The following is an 18202-nucleotide window of genomic DNA, read 5'->3' on the forward strand; positions in this document are numbered from 1 at the left end:
GATCTTAATGATCGTAACACATATTTGTTTGACGCTAAAAGAATATATGTTTTTGGATCCATTTAAATTTTTATTATCAATTTTATTACAAAAAAATTTTTCAAATTAAAAACTGCGAAAATTAAGATTGAATGAGACATGAAATTATTCTAAATTATCACATGGAAAGAACGACTTTGCTGAAAAGTCTAAAAATTTAGCTAGATACAGATCTGAAAGTAATTTTGTTGGACCATCGAAATAATTGCGTAGCAAACTCAAGCATGATGAGCAGTGCAGCCAAAAGTTTTAATATATTCTAGCAATTAGTTTAAATATCCTTCATTATTATTTTTATGGACTAAAAGAATTATTTTTCAGATCTGTATTTATATAGTCAAATTTTTATAAACTTCAGCAAAACCTGTATTTTCGTGTACTATATTTAAAAATTAGGAAAAGTCCTAGAATCATTAGAACTCATATATTCCAGTTATGAAGTAAAATATTATTATTGGATTAAGGGCTGATATTAGAAGGAACACGTGATAAAAAAGAAGGAAGGAGGAATTGACGTTTATCTAGCACATTTATTCTTCCTGTTTCGTGCATTATGTTTCGAATTTAAATGAAGTACTCACACATTTCTCGTCTTCGTACACACGCCACGTGTCATGTCGAATTTAGAACGGCGTGCCGGATTTGGTTTACAAACCGGGTTTCCGAAGACGCACGAAAGAAAGAGTGCCCGTAAAATTTTCCATTCATTGAACAGCCATTCACGCGGACACTTAACAACTTCTTCGTCTCGCACAATACTCTTATTCTTTTCGCGATTGGAACTTACTGAGTCACCGTCTTGCGGTTTTCTAGCCCCGCGATTATGCCACTGTTCTGCGAACAGTTCGCGGAATAGCGAACACGAAAGGAGGAAGTCGTATCCGCGAGATCGACACCAAAGAAGAAATCGCGAGCTATTTTAGGTAGCTCGTTTCTTCCGAAACTTTTCTAAAGTCCAGGGAACACTTCCTCGCTTTCTCCGTTCACGGTCATTACCGTCGCAGCATGCAAGTGTTGCATTATCAATGTAGATTTGCTCACCGAGTGCAAATTGGATGCACGCGTCGCAAGTAATGTAAGCACGATGCTCATCGTATGTTTTCTTAAAACCCAATCAAGACTCGAAGAATGCATTTTCCCTTCGGATATAATCTCGAAAGTATCATGCATATAGGTATAAAAATTTGTTGTTCTCACGCAGTGAAATATTTTAACATTTAAAAGCAATTTGTAGAGAGACTAGATAACCAAGTGCGTTATTTTCCGTATTTGTTAGCTACACAGGATTTGAGAGACACCCAACGAAGATGGTTCTCCATTGTATTTTGCGAGCATGACGAAGCTGGTGTCCGCGATCGGAGTCGTTACTTACAGTCGATTCGACTTTACGGATGATTTACGACTACCACGCTCTAACGCCTCTCCTAAGAAGGGCTACTGCGAAAAAAGAAATACTGTTGCTATACTTTCCCGCGCCATAAAACGTATACAGTTGGTCCGATAAAAATGCTCCTCCGACCTGCTGACAAATTACCGAATTATATACATAGCGTGTGTACACTGTTAAATATGTAGTATCAAATTTAACTTAAGTCGCCTGCTTCTATTCAATATATCGTTATTTTATACTAACTAAAACAATGGTTAAGTTTAAGTAGTGTCAATTTGATATCATATAGTTTTAAATTCCAATTCGACACTATAGAGGAAAGTCGCTGATACTGACACAGGTTTTCTAAAGCGACACCTTATTTCTTATAAACTAACTATCGCACTTTATTAATACTATTGATAAAATCATGATCTCTTTAGCTAATTAAAGAAGTACAAACTCATAATTCGTATATATTTGTGATTTGTTTCTATACCAAATCAACTAAAAACGAATTCTACGAATGCGAAAATAAAATTCTTACGATTTTCTTTAGCAAATTTCTAAATAATAGTGATTATATTATTGATAATATTACGTTATTTCAAATGCTTGTAGTTTCTTAAATTAGTTTTATTAATATTATTTTTTTTTCATAGCTTTTTCAACAACGATTTTAAATTAAAAATGGGGGTGCAGCGTAAATCGCCAAACCTATCTGTAAAACAGACCATAAGCTATAAATTACTTAATCTTTATAATGTTGTTTTATGCTTAGACCCCTATTCAGAGCGCGCTAACATACTATACTTTACGTTATGCATATTATAGAATTTCAGAGATAAAAGTACGTTTTTATCGATAAAACCGCGTTCTGAATATGGGCTTTATAGTGTCAGAGTTCTATTAGAGCTGAAGGCATATATGGAAAAATTCTTGAAAAACTACATCGCGTTACATATTTGCATTTTGCACAGAACAGCTTAAAGTAAATATGCATCTAATTCAATGAAAATGTTTTATAACGAAGTGAAAAGATTCTGGAAAATCTTATTCACTTGTACATTCACTTGTAGGTACTTTATACAGATAATTCCTGTAAAAGAAAAAAAAAAGGCATACGTAGCATTACTGCCTACTGTGTCAGTTTTGTCAAACGCTTATTTTTGTTTGTTTTGAGAAAAAATTAATTATTGCAAAATTGCAAACGGTATTATAAAAATTACTTATACTATTTGATAAAAGACACTTTTTAATTCGTTTTTAAAGTTTTATTTTTACCTTTTGTTTAAGAAATATTATCTAAAAACAAAGTGGTATTTCGGTATCGGTGACTTTCCTTTATAGTGTCAAATTTAACTATTGTTTTAGTATAAAAGAACGATTGAGTAGAGACAGTGGCAATTTAAATTAGATTAAATTTGACACTATGGATTTAACAGTGTATTGATTTTCAAAATCGATGTCAAACAAATACTGCTCACATACACTACATCGGTCTTTCGACCGAATTTTATTCTTTCCCTTCCGGTTCATGTGGCAAACGTAACTATATTTATTTTTCCTCTGATCAATTTCGCAGACAATATTTATACAGTATGTAGCGTTATATCCACATTGTGACGCGTAAAATGGAGGGGGATGAATTTAGTGCAACATAAAGCATTTATTTTTTGAAGCAATAGAAGTTTTACAAAATAGAAATTTAATCCAATGTTTTATCGATAGAAATAAATTGGTATAATATTTGTTTTTTCGCCTTAAGAGTTTGTGGACGTCGACAACGAAAGATTTGTCATGATTTATTTGTAAGGTCAGCGTAGATCTTCGTTAAATTGATCCTTGTAAGTTGTTACTTTATAGATGATTTATGGAGTTTACGGACGACCGCCCTTCGTTCACGATTATAAAGATATCGGCGATATATCGACGCTGCGCCAAAATGAGTATCATCGAAGCGTGAGCAGATTATGCTGCCGACATTTCATAACCTTGAAGAAGATGGTCTCGTATCGAAATTATAGTAACTAAACTTTCTCGTAAAAAAAATACACTCTTGAGATTAAATTCTTCGTAAAAAATGGTGTATGATATATTCTTAGAATATCCAAAATTTTTCTGCACTTAAAAATTTAACGAATTCTTGCTTGTGCAAGAATTTACTTGTAACACAACAATGTCAGACGAATAATAAAAGACGATGATTTTTGTAAAAGAACAAAAATTAATTGGAATTAATTAAATAATTAAATGAGTAAACAAGATTTTTATATCATACTTATAATCAAGAGAACGTCTGTTAGCGTCGCCTTTTAAGGCCGTTTTCGTCATTGCCGTTTATATGCTCCGTTGTGCTTGCAGAGTGAAACTCCGGCATAACCATAAACGGAAAGTCAACGAACCGTCAGCTGACTTTTGATCAGTTTTTGTTGCTTCATCTTAAATGCGGAATTCTTTATTTTAATTCAATAATAATAAACATTGGTGGATGTCTTTGAGAATGTTGCTGGTTTTCTTCTTAATAGAGCGCGGTGAAAGTAGAAGGGTATTTACTTGGATTCTAAGCGTTACATTCTTCGGCGGCAGATCCAAATTAGGCGTGAAAGTCTTCTTACTATTTGCCTTCCCAGCATTTAGTTTCATTATTATCATTGACAAAAAGTAGTTAACAATGTACCGTTTCGTTTCAGAAGTCCCCCAAAGTCATGAATAATCTGACTACACGGAAAGAATTTACTGAAGATCTTACTGAAATATCTAAAAAATTTAGGTAGATACAGATCTGCAAATAATTTTATCGGACCATCCAAATAATTATGTAGGAAACTCAAGCATGGTGAATAATACTGCAAAAAGTTTTGGCATTCTAGCAACCAGCTTGAACGTCCTATATAATTAATTTAATAGGCCAATAAAATTTGTTTTAGATATGTATCTGAATAACTTTCTAGATACCTCTTCAGCAAAACTGTTTCTCCCACGCGCCCTTTTATTCAAAGTCACAAGAAAGTTCAAGCATACGTATCTGAGATATACTCCAATTTCTCAGTTGTTATGCGATCCGCCTCGCGACTGTCTCACGTTGCACGGCGCTCGTTTTGCAAGACATTCATCGATAGGTATAATACAGGTGTTCTCCATCCCCACTCTGTCCAGCGACAAACGGCAATGCGAGGCACCTTACAGACGGTAATATACCTATCCGCGTGATACCTGCGAAGCGAGACGCTCCGCGAGTGGGAGAGGAGTGCGAGAGTGCGGAAAGAGAAAGAGAGAGAGAGAGAGAGAGAGCAAGAGGCATTCGCGCTAAGGAGGGACCTGTACCTCCAGCAAGTCAGTCACACACTCGGGCATGTTCGACGGGGACGTTCGCGCACGTTGAACGATATATCATCGCAACGATATACGGTGACGTTTCGACACATCCGCAGGATACGTATACTCGTGGAATGATACGATATGTCCTTGAACGAAAGGTACGAGTTGTCTCTCTGGGACAGCTGGGAGGCTAGAGATTAATTTAGGATCCCGCTGGGAAGCTGCAGAATTACCGAACTTCCTCGTGGTGACGTGCGTCTCTCTCTTAGTGAAATCGCCGGTAAATCGGGAGCACCAAGTGAGAGTATAGTGCGCGCCGGCTGAGTGCTTTGTTGTATCGAGTGCATTATTGTGTGCACCGTGCGGAATGCAACGTGGGTTGCTCGCCACGGTGCGTTGCGTGCCACCGCGGCCCCGGAGTGCGCGATTTGCCGGCAGAAAAGGAAAAGTTGTAGTACACAGGGATATCTAAATGTGCGAGGTCGTGCCGCGACGAGCGGGTGCTACGGCGAATCCGGGTGCTAGAGATTTTTAAAAATCGCGCGGGGCTGCTTCATGGTATATACTCTTACGTTACACTCGCAATTAGCAAGGGTGCTAAATTAAATTTTTCTAACCGGTCTTAGTCCGAATAGGTTCGGATCGATCGAACGCAATCACTGATTGCGTGATTGAGGGCTCGGTTAATTACGTAAAAAGTGTTACGCGGAGAAATTATATTATTCCAAGTTGGAATTCGGCTTGTACGCGCGCGAGAGGCTCTTTAAAGAAAAAGTTAACTTTTCCACCGCAATTTTTAATCTGTATGCAAATCGAATGGAGATCCGATTGACAGAGAGATCGGGGACCGGAATACAGAATCCCAGTCTCGACAAATATCCCAACAAGTTTATCTTTGCACAGTGACATTTAATCTGTGTGTAAATCGAAAAAAAAAGGATTCGATCGACAATGTACTTTTAAAACTTCGGGATATTTTCAAATGGAATAGAAATTATAGTATATGTAGTATGCCAAGTCTTGTTTGGCTTGCTAACATTTGGATTCGAATATCAATGAGATGAGTGGAATCGATATTTCACATTCAGGAATTTCGTATCTTGAAATCACAATTCATATTTGATGTGTAATTAGATAAATTTATCTTTACCGTTGAATTCTTACCTCGAGAGGATACTTAAGGGATCGCTTAATCTGTCATCACCTGCTTTTTACCAAACATGATTTATCCGTCAATCAGCTGAAAATCTGTCGTATCGGTTAATAGCTACGCATAATTAAAGGAATATATTCATTATCGTGAAATTTATACTTATAATTATTTATCCAATTTATCAATTCTGATCGCCACGTAAACAGAATTCGATGTTGAATGTCAATTCTTCAGCGCACAATCTTCAATCTAAACGCAGAACAAATTATCTTTCGCCGAACGCTAGATTAAATTTATACGCTGACGTAATGCGCGATCGAGTTTGATCGCAAGCAGTCTCTTTGCAAAAAAAAAAAGTAGTCACGATCTTGAAACGTGTCGTGTTATTTTTTTTTTCCGCGGATCGATTAAAATATCGTGTCATGGAAACGTGTGACTACTACCACCGTAGCTGATCTGCATTAGTAAAAGCATACTAAAATCTGTCGACCTGAAAATTAACGATCCTAATTAAAATTCCGTTTGTATCAAACGGAATTTTACAACGGATGATAAATTAAATAATTACACAAGAGCTTCAGCAGCAGGTGATTACGCGAGCATCGATCGAATCCTCTTGCTTCGCTCAGACGATACCTTTCGCTTTCGACAGCGATTCATTCGCAACACACGAACGTTTAATCGGCCTTTCGCAGGGATTACTTCGTTAGCTCGGACGTTTATCGGCCGTAAACGAGAAGCAAGGCGAATAACTTGCTGCAATTGGGAGTCGGTGTAGGCAGCCAAGTGGAATCCGGCCTTCTGCGTCGAAGCACCCCCTCGCATCTCCTCAGAGATTGTCGTAGTCGAGTTTTATTATACGTTCCGGGAATATGAATAACGTCATTACGATGTAACGCCATAGAAACCGTCATGCCGGACGAGGATCGCTCGCGTTTCCACCCGGGACATTGCACCGACCGTAAGCACGTGTGTCGACACTGATGGCGAAGACCCGGATGGTATGGGAGCCGGCAAAATGAATAGAGAGATTCCCAGCAGCACCCTTGCGACCTTGAGAGGGATTCTGGTGAGCTCGTTGTCGAGGGAGAATCTCGGCCCACACGATCTTCCCGTTCACGAGCACACGAGGCATCGATCGGCCAGAAAAGTGCATTTTCACGAAGGTAAACCGAAAGTAGAAAGCATTTTGAGATAACTGGCGTAAATGAAACGGGTGTTATCTATTTCGGCGTAATTGCTTCGCCGTTCTTCATATTTCATCTGTGGATTTCAGCAAACGAAAACACAGGTCTTTAACGTACTCTCTACAACTGATGACTTTTCTCTAAAAATGCCTGTATTTTCACTATCTTGGAGTGAGATTTCACTCGAAGAAATTCCAAGAGTAAACGATATTACCCGAAATGGCACGTAAAAGTTTTTGATCGAATTAAGACCGAAGTAGCGTCTAAATCCGATTTACATACGAGGCGATTCGAAGTTGTAAGGGAGAGCTTGATTACACGGGAGCGCATCAAGTTCCCAACATTGAGTGCATCTACAGGTTGTGTATTCCCCCATCGTGATTGTGCGATAATTTAAATATAAACGGAGGAAGCGGCACGCCCATCGATCGATGACATTGTTGATCGATTATGTTGATCCCCACATTTATGTACCACCATAATCGTTTACATACACCGTAATCATTTAAAAGACGGATATAACGAGAAGATTCTTAGCCGTCTCCCACGGTGTAGATTTGCGTAGAATTAAAATAATTGCAGGGCAGTAATTCAGCCAGCTCGAATCGCGCAATCGATGAAAGATACCGATTTATTTACTCTGTTAATAAACAATATTTCATTTGAAACTCTTGAATTTTTAACGGTCTGATCTAAATTGAATATAAAATTATCATCGAAGAGCTTCTTGCAGAGAATCGGAGTCTAATTTTCTTCCTCGTTCACGTATAGCGTATAGTTTCTGACTATGTTTCAAATTAATGTTAAAAACTTTAAATTGACTATGCATCAAGCGTTAAGTGGTGGTTCGCCTTCGACGTGTGCTTCAAGGATAGCCTCCGGTTTGCACGTTTCACTTACGACATTGCGCGCGTAACTTACTCAACCGGCAACCGATAAAACAACGACACGGTGATTTTCTCAAACGTAATTGACCCGCCCTAATGAACAGTCATAATGAACTCCCGAGAACGTTTCGCGGCGGAAATTTTATTTGATATATGGGTGGGCTCATTAATTACACTGAAATATCTAGAATTGATGACGGTGATCAGAACTTTCTCATGCGAGGATATCATGGCGATTGAGACTTCATTACGCCGAACTTATGTTAACCGAGAGTTTTAATATTTACCTTGTAGTTTAAATGATGATACAGTATGGAAAGAGAACGATTTTGCTGAAGTCTAAAAATTTAGCGAAAGAAATTTTGAATGGCTCTCTATGGCTTATAAAAATAATATAAACGCACATGTAAATTATATATGTAATGTTTTCGTGTTAAAAATAATTTTAAATTGATATCCGCGAATAACAAATGTCCAATATAACGTACACGGAAAGATCGATCTGAAGTATATGTATTTTTATTACAATAATATATAATTATTATTTATTAATAATTAAAGAAGTTATAAGCAATGGAAAAAGCATTGTCAGGTACGAGTATATCACGAAAAGCATTTAAAAGCATTTAAAATAATTATGTAGAGCGCCTCAAGCTGATTGTTGAAATATTTTGCAACATTGCTCGCTACGCATGAACGTTCTGCGTAATTATTTTGATAGTCCAATAAATATTTTTAGATCTGTCTAAATTTTTAGATACTTTAGCAAAATCGTTCTTTCCTGTGTACGTTATATTGGATATTTATGTCATGTGTGAGTGCGTGTGAATATTAATTCAAAATTATTTATAACGCGAAGATATTAATATTATATTATGTTTTCCGATGATCTATTATTTCAATGAGCCATTCGAAATTCCTGACTTTGCTGAAAATTCCAGAGATCGTAGAGAGATTCGGTCAGCATATGCGTAGTGCATACGCGAGCGAATTTTCTCATCGACGGAAACACGCGACGGGGATGCATAAAATAATGCAACTACCTTACGAGGAGTAAAGAGAAACTTGTATGGTCTATGCCGCGCAGGCGGCGATGTCCTGATAAAAATCTCGCGACGCGTTTCTCGTTAAGCACATTAAATGCCGGCGCTGCTTAGGAAGCAACGTCGGGCAACCGCCACTTCATAGCCGTTCTGGGAACGATCGTTTCCTTGACAGCGGATCTCCCAGACAATTACCGCGCACGCCTCCTCCGTGACTAATAGAATCCGTTGATGTCACGCGCTGAAAAGTACGCCATTCTCAAATAGGCATCGCACAAAACGTGCGACGATGTCTGCGAAGTTCCGGCTCGAGTGCCGATTGTTGTCTGATCAAAAACCCGAGATGCAACGCAATTGGAGTGTCGTCACGCGTTTAGAACGACTCGCACGTAAAACGCGTTCAATGAAGAAACGTGACACATCTTTGGAGATGCGTGACGGCACGCGTCGATAAGATAGATAACTCGGAGATAAGAGAAAATTGCTTCTTTGGGATTCTTCATTTTTCCTGTCATCGATTCGACGAAAGGAATTGCGACGATAATTGCGATTCTCGTGAAAGGTGTGCATCATCATTCGCGACTCCATTAACCAGTCTATATGAGCAGGAAGCGCCGCAAGGGTGGGAAACGGTTCGGGCGGGGTTCCCTGACTGTTAATTACAGGATAGATCAATCCACGCCCCAATTAATTGGCTCGACGTTTGCGTTTACGCGGGTCCGTCTTCCGTCTGTGTTATTTTTGTTAATTCGTATACGATACAAATACAGCGAAAATCCCCCTTTCAACGATAATCCTAATTCTTTAATTAGAGGGTAGAGACTTCACTTTTGTCTTCTATTTTCCCTCGAATGACTAGAGTTTATTTTTAGTTACCGTTATTATGGATAGTAACATTAATTAAATATTAGTAAAACTTATTATTGTAATTGTTATTAATGAAAAGCTAAAGGCAAGTTACAGATATATTATAAATTATAAAGAAATAAATTAAAATATGTAACATTTTTTAGCTCGAGATTGCAAAAATTAATAAATAGAAAGCACGAGCGCGTTTATTGAATTTTTAATTTTAACCTATTATAGTTAGTATTATTATAGTTAGTATTAAATAATAGTACTAAATTTACATTAAGAATTAAATTAATTTTTCATCGATAAAATCATAGGAAATGTTTCGACTGTACTAAATCTTCGTCAGTCCAAATACGATAAGAAAGAGAAATCATAATGAAATAGTTAATAATTAACCATTGGAAAAAAAGTACAATAGATATATCAAAAAACATGAAATCATATCACAGGTTGAATAAAAATAATTAAACATTACAAACAAAAATACACATAAAGTTGATACATCTTTTTCGTCATATTAATGTCAAGAGTTTTAACTATTTCATCGTTGACGTTAAGGATGTATCAATTTTATATACTTTTATTTGTAATGTTTAATTTTTATTGTGTTCAATCTGTTCAATCTGTGATATGATTTTATGTTTTTTGATATATTGTATCTTTTTTCCAATGGTTAATTATTAAGCATTTTATTATGATTTCGCTTTCATATTATTTGTATTTGAACTGACGAAGACTTAGTACAGTCGAAACGTTTTTTATGATTTTATTGATGAAATATTAGTTTAATTCTTAATGTATCTTTTAATAAATTAGTTTAACATTAAAGATCCAATAAATGTGCTCATGTTTTTTGACTTTTCTATTTACTAATTTTTATTAAAAAAATGTTATTCGCAGGAAAAACGAATTTGCTGAAACATTAAAAAACTTAGTTGGATCAAAATAATTATGTAGAACGTTCACGCATGATGACAACACTGCAAAAAAGTTTCGACATTCTGACAATCAGTTTCAGTATCCTGTTTAATTATTTTGATGGTCTAACAAAATATCTAGCTAGACTTTTAAATACTTCAGCAAAATTGTTCTTTCAAAGATATTACACAGTGCGAGAGAAGTTTTCTTTTTTTAATATGCAACATTCTTACTACACCGATTGCAAGTATTATTCGATAATATTAAATTATTGGTTAACAAAGGAATAAGGATCGGAAAATATTGACGCGTGACATTTCGCTCGAATCAATATTTAACGGATGGTAACAAAATTTGGTTGGAGATTATACACGCCAATGTATGCTCTTGTAGTACCTGTTTACATCAGCTGAGGATCAATAGCTTCTAGCAAGGATCGCTTATTGTCAACACTCATAGATTATATATCAATATATCGATATCTTGAAACTAGAACAATCAATATCATCTCTTGAAGGCAGAAGCAGATATAATATTTGTAATACACTTATTATATCCATTACAAAATGTTTATTATTGTACTTTTTAGCTAAAAAAAGAATTGTTCAGATTCTAATATTTATCTTATTATATCTTATAATGAGAAAATGTCTATTGTTACATTTTTTAAATATACATTTCTTTTTTGCTTCTTTTCACGGAAAGACATTTCTCTTTATTGAGAAATATAATATCTCATTCGGAGACTACTGTAACTATTCACGAATATTTTTATCCGCATTGCGTCAAAACAGAGCGTTCACTTACCGCGCAACATTATATAAAGTCTCGTCATTTTGTAATTGTTGTAATTGACATAGGCCTAATATTTTCTCTTTTTCTCTGTTTTAGGTGAGTATCCTGTCACAAAATGCTGCTATTCAAGTCATTCGGATAATCGCGGTATGTAGACTTATGCGAATGCAATTACGGAACACAAACGAGTTCAGTCATCCTCTCGAACCCGATATTTCATCTTATCCAATGCTTCCAATCCAACAGTAAGCCGATACAAACGTGAACCGATATCTTTTCCAGCCGAGAGAGATCGACGCTAGTAGAATTTCGATGAGTTTAATAATTTAGCGCGATATATCGGATTGAAATCGAATATGAAATTTCAAAAATATAATTTCAAATGTTTTCACCGTCTGGCATAAAATAACAATATTTTCGCATATTTGTATAATATCTGAAATCATGATATTACTTTGATGAATTTTATATGTTATGGTTGGTATAAATATATATTCACATTACTGACCCGCACCGAGCTATCGGCGCGACGACACGGGAATGACCGAACGGCCTTTTAAGACAGGATGAAATAAATAACAGTCGGATTAATTCCCAAGATTAGGGGGGAGAATTTACATATCGGAGCCTTTGTGGGAAGTCCGCGGCGGTCACGCGATATTGCACTTTAACGCGCTTGCATTCCGCGAGATCTCGGCGCTCGAGGGTGGAATAAAGCGAAAATGATCAGTGTGCTGTATTTTAGAGTCACTTTATCGGCAAAGTCGCCTTTTACGTCGTTATCGTTCGAACCTAGAAAGGGAGAAAGAAACTCGCCGAGAGTGCGTACGTGCTCAAAGAGCTTAATCCGTGCCCAAAGGGCGCATCGCAGTAAATTATCCGGACGAAACTTCGGTGCATCGCGTGTTATTGCGTTCGTTGCTCTTATCTCTCTTTCTCTTTCTCTTGTGCAATATGTTGAACAGCACTAAAGTAGTGTGAATCATTGAAAAGGTCCTTTTCCAAACATTTTTGCAAAAGCAATATCCTACGTCGAAAGGGTGTCGAGCGTGATGAGCAATTAATTTCAGACCTTTTCGAATCTTCAGAGTTTGCGAGAAAGTTGGCAGTGTGTATCAAGTCGTCGATAGTTCCAGGTCTTTCTTAATGAGCTCTCGAATCTCAAAAAGACAAAAAGAAGATATAATACGTGAGTATCTTTATTGATGCTTAACATATTGTTAATGAATGAGAGGAAGAGGGAAAGAAGAGAGAGAGGGGTAAGGAAAAGAGAGAGAATCACTGGGAAAAAAATTATGAAACGAGACAGCAAATAGGTAAATTCTGAAAAACGTCTGTTATTGACGCGAATCAATGGAGCGAGGCTTGAAATGGTGTCGTTGACGAACATGTCAGTAAATATTGATTTTAAATCAAGAGCGGCGTTGACCATTGTCAATTTGCACTAGTGAACAAATATAAACGCGAACGATATATTATATATGTCATAACGATGTGTATGTCAAAACATCCTGGTTTAATCGACAGCAGATAGTTTATTCTCGCGTGTCGTACACAATTAAAGATCAATTGCGATAGATGTTTCTAATTTAAGACATTCGATTAATTATCGCAGGTTATCAAAATTGTTCGGTACTTCTACTTTTTTGGTAACTGTGGATTTGTTAAAATAGATGTAGTTTACGTAACGAGATAAGACTCGTTCATCAAGTATATATTTTCTAGTGATACAATCGACATAATAATACAGTTTTCGAGAAAGTTTTTGATGATGCATCAATTATCGTTTTTTATATTGCAAGAATCAGCTGCATTTTACGCGCTTAACTTTATGATGCCCACGATGGTATAAATAGCGAGAATAAGATACTCTTATCGCATTGACACAAGCCGCGATATACAATAACATGTAATATATCGTGATAAATATTATTTTCCTTGACTTTAGCGATATGATCATGCGTAAATTTTTATCAAAAAAGTTTTTTCCAATGTGATATCGCGAGAATGCTTTGATTTACTTCAAAATTGGCCTTAATTTATAAAATTTAATTAATAATCTATATTAATATAATTAATAATTTAATTAAATATTATAAGATTATGTGAAATATTTTATGGATAAATAATTTTGTTTTAACATTCTGTTATTTCCACATTCTATCCCTTATTTTATAAAATGAAGTAAAATCTGCATAACGTTGGGAGATTGCAATTTCCGTGTACAATCGATATACGATTCGTCACTCGATATTTTACATATTGAATTCGTTTAATAGATCTGCTCGATGTAGATTAGTTAACCGATTGGCATCTATCAGAAAATCGACTCCCGTAATTTCACTTCAGCTACGAACGTATCGACATTCGGATGGAGAAGACTACGATATCCCATCTGTTTCCATTGCGAATCTCCTCTTCCGATTCTGATGAGGAGATCTTGAATAAGACAATGTCAGGGATCTAGCTGCTGGCTTTACGAAATAATACCACATGATAATGAATGTGCAGCATATGAGTCATTGAATGAAACGGTTTAGTGTATTGTTCGCGAGAATGTGTTTGACTTAATATGCTTCGAAAAGTCTAATAAAACTCGTCGAGAAAGTTCACAATGCCACTCTTGGCAGAACACTTTTATTCTCATGCGATTCATGCATGCGCATAACTGGCAAAACTGCAGTTTTTAAATGCAGAGATATTAACTACATATAACCAACGTTAAAAGCTATTCCCGTGAAAAGAGGCACGTAATCCTTTTTCTAGTGTATATTACAGAGAGATATGTATATTCCTCTAGTACTTTTTCTGGAGCAGAACATGACAGAGTTAAGTGCTAAGAGTTACTGATTAAATATATTTATGTTCTAGATAAAATACGTTATGATTTTTTTGATGTTTTTTTTTTTATTTCAAGTTTACTGCTTATTTATTTTTCCGGATTTGTTGAATGAACCATTTTAAAATTCTTTCATTTTAGCAATCCAGAAGTTCACTTATTCATAATAAGAAACGATCGATCGAATAATAATGCGTTTTAGCGTATTAAAAACTATGTTGTTCTGAAAGGAGCAATGCAATAAATTAAAATGAATACGAAGGGAATAAATGTTCGAATAAAAGTATCTGCGATCAGTGATCTGGAATAATATACTTATCCGTTTATAAATGGTTTTCGATCTGACGCTGACAGAGCAGAGCAATATTATGTTCTCCTGATCGATTCACAAATTTTACGGATGAGAACCGACAATAGCGAGATTAAGATGCACAAACGAACCGTTTCGATTCTATGAACGCGCGGACTTTACGTCCGCTTCGCACTCCACGAATATCCGCTTTGCCACGTGGCTGGAATGATGATCGGGATAACGTATTCAATATATCAGAGAGTGGTTTTTTATATCATGAGTCATTGTATTAATGAGAGATGGCTTACTCTGAAACTCTAGGACCCAAAGATCGATAAGTTAGGTATAACGGACGAGAAAGGAAAGTTCTTAATGAGGTTTCACTCTGTCAAACTCATTTGAGATTTAGTTGTTCCTAGCAACGGTATAATATTTATAGGCATTTGCTAATGTTGTTTCGAACTAGATTATCTAGAATAGAATATAAAGGGGAAAATATTTATTTAGAAATTTATGTCAGTTAACTTCTTGTCCGAGAAATCTAAATTCAATTCACGCGCGTCTGTTACCTAAAAATGCTATTTCACGAGATATATTTTTGTACATTTTTCTACATTATTCAACGAGAAGCTACTAGGGGAAAATTCTGATTTTATAGAAGATGAATCTGAATAAGCGAAAATATTCCTGCACTCCATTTCTAGGAAACGATACGTTCTGAAAACAACTCTTTCTCTTGAGAACAAAAGGGTTGCTCCAAATGTAAGGGTTGTAATCATGAGCGTATCGAAAAAAAATCGTTTTATACGAAATCACCATTTACTATGCAAGATTCCTCCGTTTTTTCTCCGCTAGTCTGTTGTGATTGAAAATTAAAACTGCATCTCATTAAAATATCGATATGTATGTATATTTTCCTTTTTAATATTACATTCTATAATAATTTCACTTTTTCCGAACATGAGAAAATGTCTCGTAATTAATAATAAAAATTAATTTTTAGATATATAGTAACGAGTGTCTTCTCGCAATAATTCATATAACTATTATGATCAAGTTCTCGCTCTATTTTCTGCTACGTTCGTTACACTGTTGGCAGTGGGTCATCATTACAGCCTCGTTCATTATAAGAACAAGACGAAAATCCAATTGAAGAAGTTATCACATCTTAACAAAGTAAAAAATGGACAACGAAAAAAACAACTATGAAATACGCAGGAATAAAATAAAAGATTTTTATTATTTAGATTAACATCGTTGTTAATATTGTCAACATATGTACGTATTAATATTTTAACAAAAGAATTGATCTTCAGTTTCAAAATTCGCAGAATTACATATCGGACAATGACACCGTCTGTTCTTTGACATCGAAATATGCCTTTGTGGCTTAAAAACACTCGACAATTCTGTCGAGGTGGTCCACCGAAACCGACTACAATGGTGAAACAAAGGAAACTACACGGCATCGACTTTATCTCGATCGAATAAAAATGCCCGAGGCTTTCAATGCACTTGACATAAATCTTGTGCGATAAAAAGAACACAGTAACGAGTGATACGACCAATCGTTAATGTCACGCACAAATCGCACAAACCGAGATTTGCGAGAAAGATTTTTTTATCCTACTTCTAATGATTAAAACTTTAAATTTATCCGATGTATCAACATCGAAAGAAGTTTATTAAAATATACAGATCTGAAAATAATTTTGTGGAACCATAAAAAAACTCATTACATTAAAACTCATTACATCAACAACATTACTTTAATTGAAAATAATTTTGTTAATTCAATAATATCATTAATAAACAAATACATCATGCTCTTGTTTTAATAACATTTTATTTGTTTCATTCATACTATTATTAAATTATCAAGATTATCTTCAATTAAAATAATGTTAAATAATGTTAAATAATGTTAAAATATAATTTTTCAATGTAGCAATCAACGCCATAGTATTAACATAATTATATTAACCCTCGAGAAGTCGCGGTATATTTGAGAGATATACACAAAATGTGTTTGTAAATATCGTTAAGCAGCGACATCATTGATAAACAATATCATATAAGTCTATTATATTATATAAGTCAATAAGATTCTAACAGCAAGTTGCATGTCGGACAGTTGAGATTATATTACGTTATACAAAAAAATATAAATTTTAATAAATTGGTAGTTATTTCAATAAAACAAATTTTCCATTTATATTGTTCTCTTGTAAAAAATAACCCCACAATACCGATTTAAGATATTTATATATTTCGGATACACCGCGACCTCCGGTGTTAAATTAAGGATCGCGACCTTCCAAGGATTAATAATTCAACAAAATTATTTTTATTTCATATCTAATTAAATTCTCAGATATTTTAGCAAAATCGTGCATAAATTCCTTTCAAACATCTTATATGAAAAATTCGCAAACATAATATCATGTTGTTACCAAGAAAGTATTACCGATATCACGATTATGTGCTTGTTCTAGCTCAAGTTTTTGAATAATTCCTCCTTCGTGTGGCGAATACGTGGTGTGCCTATCTGCTTTGCAGAGATGATCGTCGAGTTGGCTATATCCATGGCAAAGTTCACTCAAACTTCCGTTAAAAGCGACTTTCAGTTTTGATTAACGACCTTTTTCCACGAACATGATTATGCGCTTCGCAGATTCTTGCATTAAAATCGTCTCCAGATTTGAAAAATAGACGTTCGATTATTTTTTCCACATTCGCGAAATTATCTCTGAACAAAGAGTTGTGCTATTTCACGCAATACAATCATCAATCATCGACGAGTTAGTCTCGTCGAATCTCGAATCAGTCGATCTAAGCACGCACGCCATAATTTCGATAACTTAGCTGATGGGTACACTACCCGTCTTCCAAATTACCTTACGAAAAAGAATCTTCTCTCCGCGGGGGGTGAGTTTGTATATCGCGCTACCACAGCTAGTGCGAGGAATCGTTTATTATTTACGCAGTCGGGGAGAACGTTCGTCCTACTTCAGCGCGACAGCAGCTGCTACTGCGCAGCATCCAGGCAATTCCTATCTAGCCATTTCCCTCCAATCCATTTCCTCTCACATCGTTCTTCATTCTTTCCCTTCGCTCGCGTCATGGGAGATGTCAATTACCCGGTGAAACAGGGAACGATGGCGAAAAAATGTCGGTGCGGTTTATTTTAGTATTTTGGTTTAAATCTTGGAAGGATATTACGTGATATACTTTTAAATTCAATTGATTTCATGATTGCTATGTATAATCGACTTTTGTCTATCGAAGATATGAGACACTCGTGTTCAATTCTTAGACATTCCAGTGGCAAGTACTACTTTTGAAATTGAAAAATATATGAGAATAAAATTTTCTCGATTTTAAGAATCAACTTCGTTGTGCTCACAACTTGATATACCGATCTATGTTCGTAATATAACTCCTAGTGTCCCGTAGGAATCAAATCTTTTCGACAAAGATTCTCGGCCTCTTATGTATAATTCA

At 35.5% G+C, this 18202-nt stretch overlaps 1 protein-coding gene across 7 annotated transcripts in view; it reads left to right on the forward strand.

The window, feature by feature from the left end:
- Positions 1–18202, forward strand: part of LOC108749678 (MAP7 domain-containing protein 1-like) — a 178610-nt gene that overhangs the window by 103498 nt on the left and 56910 nt on the right. Inside the window, exons 1-2 of one of the 7 annotated variants that reach the window (XM_018488533.1) lie at positions 4748–4887; positions 6787–7048. The exons of 5 other annotated variants lie outside the window; for them this stretch is intronic. In XM_018488533.1, coding sequence (XP_018344035.1) covers positions 4861–4887; positions 6787–7048 — 289 coding nt within the window. In that variant the 5' untranslated portion in view covers positions 4748–4860. Of the gene's footprint in view, positions 1–4747; positions 4888–6786; positions 7049–18202 lie in introns of those variants that run through there. One more of the 7 variants, XM_018488541.1, reaches the window with a different exon arrangement.

The sequence above is a fragment of the Trachymyrmex septentrionalis genome, unplaced genomic scaffold (assembly GCF_001594115.1).
Source record: "Trachymyrmex septentrionalis isolate Tsep2-gDNA-1 unplaced genomic scaffold, Tsep1.0 scaffold31, whole genome shotgun sequence".
Taxonomy (NCBI): Eukaryota; Metazoa; Arthropoda; class Insecta; order Hymenoptera; family Formicidae; genus Trachymyrmex; species Trachymyrmex septentrionalis.